This window comes from Myotis lucifugus, unplaced genomic scaffold (assembly GCF_000147115.1).
Source record: "Myotis lucifugus unplaced genomic scaffold, Myoluc2.0 scaffold_709, whole genome shotgun sequence".
Taxonomy (NCBI): Eukaryota; Metazoa; Chordata; class Mammalia; order Chiroptera; family Vespertilionidae; genus Myotis; species Myotis lucifugus.
The window spans coordinates 153,593-159,007 of NW_005871757.1; the positions used below are offsets into that span (position 1 = coordinate 153,593).

General features: G+C 56.4%; 1 protein-coding gene across 1 annotated transcript in view; it reads left to right on the forward strand.

Annotated features, from left to right (window-relative positions):
- Nucleotides 1-2,610: 2,610 nt before the first annotated feature.
- Nucleotides 2,611-5,415, forward strand: part of SYNGR1 (synaptogyrin 1) — a 10,224-nt gene continuing 7,419 nt past the window's right edge. Inside the window, exons 1-3 of the mRNA XM_014447756.2 lie at nucleotides 2,611-2,631; nucleotides 3,420-3,657; nucleotides 4,832-4,977. Of these exons, the coding sequence (XP_014303242.2) occupies nucleotides 2,611-2,631; nucleotides 3,420-3,657; nucleotides 4,832-4,977 (405 nt within the window). The remainder of the gene's footprint in view (nucleotides 2,632-3,419; nucleotides 3,658-4,831; nucleotides 4,978-5,415) is intronic.

The following is a 5,415-nucleotide window of genomic DNA, read 5'->3' on the forward strand; positions in this document are numbered from 1 at the left end:
CACGGTGGATCACTTACCTGCCTGATTCAACCCGCTCACTGTAGAACCAGTCACCCTGCCTGATTCAGTCCACACTCACTGCCTGATCCACTCACACTCCCGGCAGATCCAGTCACACGCACTGTTGATTCAGTCCACTGGCTGATCCAATCTCACTCACTGCACATCCACTCACACTGCCTGATTCAGTCACACTCACGGCAGATCCAGTCACCCTGCCTGATCCAGTCACACTCACTGCGGATCCAGTCCCACTGCCTGATCCAGTCACACTCACTGCAGATCCAGTCACACTGCCTGATCCAGTCACACTCACTGCAGATCCAGTCACACTGCCTGATCCAGTCACACTCACTGCCTGATCCAGTCACACTCACTGCAGATCCAGTCACACTCACTGTGGATCCAGTCACACTGCCTGATCCAGTCACACTCACTGTAGATCCAGTCACACTCACTGTAGATCCAGTCACACTGCCTGATCCAGTCACACTCACTGCAGATCCAGTCACACTGCCTGATCCAGTCACACTCACTGCGGATCCAGTCACACTGCCTGATCCAGTCACACTCACTGCCTGATCCAGTCACACTCACTGCCTGATCCAGTCACACTCACTGCGGATCCAGTCACACTGATGCTTTCTTGCTGACCCTCAGGTCTCAGGAAAGACCACTCATCTTCTGGACCTGCCTCCTGCAGCTGAGAGTCAGCTTGGTCAGGTGGACCGAGAGTCAGGAGACCTGGGTTCAGGTTCAGCCTGCACTGCTAGCAGCAGGGTCACCTCTTCCTGAACCTCAGTGTTTTAGTCTGTAAGTCAGGGCAGTACAGTCGCCCTCTCTGGTTCACGATTGTGGAGACGCAGACCCTGTGACAGGCGGAGCTGTGAGCCAGGACTGCCCGGTCTGAAGGACTGACTGGGTGTGTGTCCCTTCCCAGTCAGGACTGGCCGACCTGTTCCCGTGGCGGACCAGGACACAGCCCCATAATCCTGTCTTTTTTTTTTTTTTTAGTTGCATAAAAACTCACATAACATACAATAAACAATTTAAAGTATACAGTTCATTTAGTGCATTTACAGTAACCACCATCTCTCTCTAGTTTCAAAGCTTTTTCATCATCCCATAAAATGCTCTGTACCCACTAAATAATCATTCTCTCTCCCCCCCACCCCCGTACTCTGGGAACCTCTAGTCTGCTTTCCATCTCTATTACAGATACAGTATGTGAAAGAAATCATATAATATTGACTTGTTGTGTCTGGCTTTTTTCGTTTTCCACTTGTTTTAAGGCTATCTGTCTGTGGCATATATCAGAACTGTGGTCCTCTCTGTGGCTGAATAATACTCCATTGTATGGATAGGCTATCACTTGCTTCTCCATTCATCCACTGGACATTCGGGTCAGAATCCTTCTGAGCACAGAGAGTCAAGAACCAGTGGTGTTCTGCACTCCTTCAGGAAACATTTTCAAATCAATCCTCCCATTCAACCTAGACGTATTTGTTTTATATATATTACTACTATGCCCATGTATCCAGCACGTTATAAAACCCATGTAAAGTATAGACATCTTAAAAAGATAAATAAAATAGTATTGCTTCTCATATTTTTCCCCACACCTGCCTTGGAGTCACTAGCCATCCTAGGTGTCAGCTGAGTATGAAAATATGTCTGGCTTATATTGAAACTAGAGGCCCCTGTGCATGAAATTCGTGCACTGCGGGGGGGGGGGGGCCCTCAGCCCGGCCTGTGCCCTCTCACAGTCGGACATCCTTAGGGTTGCATGGGGGTGGGAGAGGCTCCCACCACTGCTGCTGGGCTCCCCAGCATGAGTCCGGATTCTGGGTGAGCAGCACTCCCCCTGGGGAAGGGGGCTGACCACCAGATGCGTTGAGCGTCTGCCCCCTGGTGGTCAGTGCACGTCATAGTGCTTGGTCGTTCTGCTGTTTGGTCGATTTGCATATTAGCCTTTTATTATATAGGATTATAGTTTTTTTGTAGAACAATTGGAAAGCAAAGAGCAGTGGGAAATGGATGATAAAAACTCCCTCTGGCCGAGGCTCTGCCTTCTTGCATGTGTGACCGTGGGTCTGGGCCTGCTCATCCTCACAGTCTCAGGGCAGACAAGAGGCAGGAGGGAAAAGCATGAACTTTAGAGTCAGGTCCCTGAGTGTGAAGCCAGCTCTGCCACTGACCAAACGTCACTGTGTGACGCTGGGCACATTCACGAGCACCTGCACCTTAACTGCCTCATCTGCAAAATGCCGATGGCACTGGTTTTGTATTAGTTAGCTATTGCTGCGTAACAAACTACCCCAAACTGTAGTGACTTAAAACAACAAACATTTGTTATCTTACAGTTCCTGTGGGTGGGTGTCTGCTTAGCGAGGTGCCGCTGCCTCAGGTCTGTCACAGGCTACAGTGGTGGTGTCAGCCAGGGCTGTGGGCTCATCTGACGGCCAGTGTGGATCCATGTGCAAGTTCACTCACATGGTGCTGGCAGGACTCACTTCTTTGTGGGCTGTTGGGTTGAGAGGCTCCGTGCCCTTCTGGCTGTTCACCCTCAGTTCCTAACCAGGTAGGCCTTCCCATGAGGCAGCTCAAAACATGGCAGCTGCTCCCATCAGAGTGAGCAGGCAAGAGGGGCCAAGAGCCAGAGCCTGAAACTTTCTCACAGAAGTGATATCCCACCACTTTTTGCCATATTCTGTAGCAGTCACTAGGCCTAGCCCACAGTCCAGGGTGTAAATACCAGGAAGTGGGGTCCTGGGGCCATCTTAGCCGGGTGCCAGCCAGACTGAAAGAGACCTGTTGGGGGGTTAAGTGAGGGACCCCATGTAACTCACTCATGGTGGTGCAGGTTCCCCTGTAATTGGCAGGATCATTATTTTTCCATCCATCACTCCTTCCACGTGTCAGGGCCTAGACGACAGGGAAGGGTGGGACCGAGGACAGACAGGTGGGGCCTGAGGTCTCCGTGGAGGGGAGGGGTGCACAAGATGGGGGTGGAGGCTGAGCAGGTCCCCTGCCCAGGAGCACATGAGACCACTGGTTCTGGGAGGCCGGGTCCAGTCCTAGAGGAACCTTGGTGTCAGGGTGCAAGAGGCCTTCTCAGGACCTGGCTGTCGGGGGGGCGGGGTGTGTGTGTGGAGGGGTGGGACATATCTGCAGTGAGAGGGTCCTCAGATCTGGGGCTGAGGATGGAAGCTGTTGATCCTGCCCTGTGCTGTGTGACCCCAAGTAAGTTGCCCTCCCTCTCTGGGCCTCCCTCTGAAATGCCTGCTATTTGGGGTGAAGAAAGGCAGCATCAGGCTGAGAGGTGTTGGTGGGCAACCCCTCCCCCCCAACACCGGGCTGGTACTGGGTGGGGCCTGCCTGGGTCTCATGCCTCCCCTGCCCCTCCCCGCCCTCTTCAGGTGTTCTCCATCGTGGTGTTCGGCTCCATCGTGAACGAGGGCTACCTCAACACCCCCTTGGAGGGTGAGGAGTTCTGCATCTACAACCGCAACCCCAACGCCTGCAGCTACGGTGTGACCGTGGGCGTGCTCACCTTCATCACCTGCCTGCTCTACCTGGCCCTGGACGTCTACTTCCCGCAGATCAGCAGCGTGAAGGACCGCAAGAAAGCCGTCCTGTCGGACATCGGTGTCTCGGGTGAGCCCCCGCCCCAGAGTCTGCAGAGGGCTGTCCCGGCCCGGGTCCCGTTGATCCCCATGCACACCTAATAGTCGGGTGAAGGGACAGGCTTGGGGGTCACAGGGCTGCCACAGGGAAGCGTGGGACCAGTGCTGGCCTGCAACCCCAGTGACCACAGCTCCACAGCGAGGAGGGGCTGCAGCATCCAGGGGCGCCCTCTCCACTCAGTGCCACCGCCCTCGTGGACCCCTGAGAACTAAACAGCGCTGTGACTGAAGGCCCTGGCACATAGTAGGTGCCCTGGGAGGGTTGGACTCTGGAGCTGGCAGCCTAGGTGACCTGCTGCACTTGCCCTTCAGAAACGGCCTTGGCAGAGGTACCCTGACCTCCGTCCCACGAGTTTGGAGAATCTCATTGGTGGAGGCTTAGGTTGAGAGTCAGTAAGAAAGACATCAGCCTCACTAGCCTAAGGCCATGGTCTCAGGTCTGGCAGGGACCTCCCTCCATTTCCAGGCCTGGGACTCAGGATGAGCCCGGTGGAAGGTCTGGGGGCCCTTAGACCTGAAGGAACTAGAACAAAATTCATAGTTCTCAAACTGTGTCCCACAGAGCCTCAGGGTGCCCAGCAGTGCCTGTGGGCGGGTCTGGGCTCCAGAGGCCCATCGCTATAGAGGTCGAGGCTCAGGCCCACTGGGGTTGCACCACACCCTTGCCCTAGCTCCCCTCCCCTTCCCCCTGCTCAGATCTCTGTGAGGCTGCAGTAAGGGGTGATGGGGTGTCGGGGTGCTCCTCCCAGGAAGCTGCAGGCTGCGGGGTGGATGGGGGACAGTCAGGGACAGCTGGGAAGTCTGTGCTTGGCTGAGGTTAGAGAAAGGCCGGCCCAGGCTGATTGATGTTCTCTCTCTCTGTCCCTCCCTCCCGGCCTCCGTCCCTCTCTCCCTCCCTCTCCCCGCCCTGGCTCTCCCTGGGCCTTTGCTGGATCCTTTCTGTGACCTCTCGGCTGCATCTGACTGACCTCTCTGTTCTCGCCCCACCTTCCCTGTGCTCCCCTCTCTGCCCCCCTCGGGGCTGGGGGGAGGGCTCGGGAGATGTGCTCTTGAACCTCTCCCTGTCCCTTCGTTCCCCATTTCCTCCCAACTTACCCCCTCTTCCCCGCGTGGACTGTTCGGCCTGACCCTGGTGGACACCCCAGCCTTCTGGGCCTTCCTCTGGTTCGTGGGCTTCTGCTACCTGGCCAACCAGTGGCAGGTCTCCAAGCCCAAGGACAACCCACTTAACGAAGGGACGGACGCAGCCCGGGCCGCCATCGCCTTCTCCTTCTTCTCCATCTTCACGTGGGTGAGTAACCACCTGCCCAGCCGGGCTCCGGGCTGCGGCCTGCGGCCTGCCAGCACAGCAGGGGCTCCATCCTGCTCTGCCCTCCGCCCGGTGGGGCTGCCCCGAGGAAGGAGACTGCCCCCATTGCCAGAGAGGACAGTCACGGGGTGATGGCCGACCCTGGCTTGGTGCAGAGCGCCCACCACGGTAGCTGGGTGGGCATTCTCTCTCCTCGGTAACAGGCGACAACGCTGAGGCTTCACGGCAAGACGAGGCTCCGAGGCTTTAGGCTGGGAAGGAGCCCAGGCCTAGGACGCAGGGGACCTGGGTCACACCCTGGAGCTGCCTCTAATTTTCCAGGCCTCTGTCTTCCCATCTGTAAATTGGGAGGTTAGATTGGGGGGAAGGGCGTCACAAACTTCAGGTGCCCCCCTGCGGGCCAGGCGGCATGTCCATGTC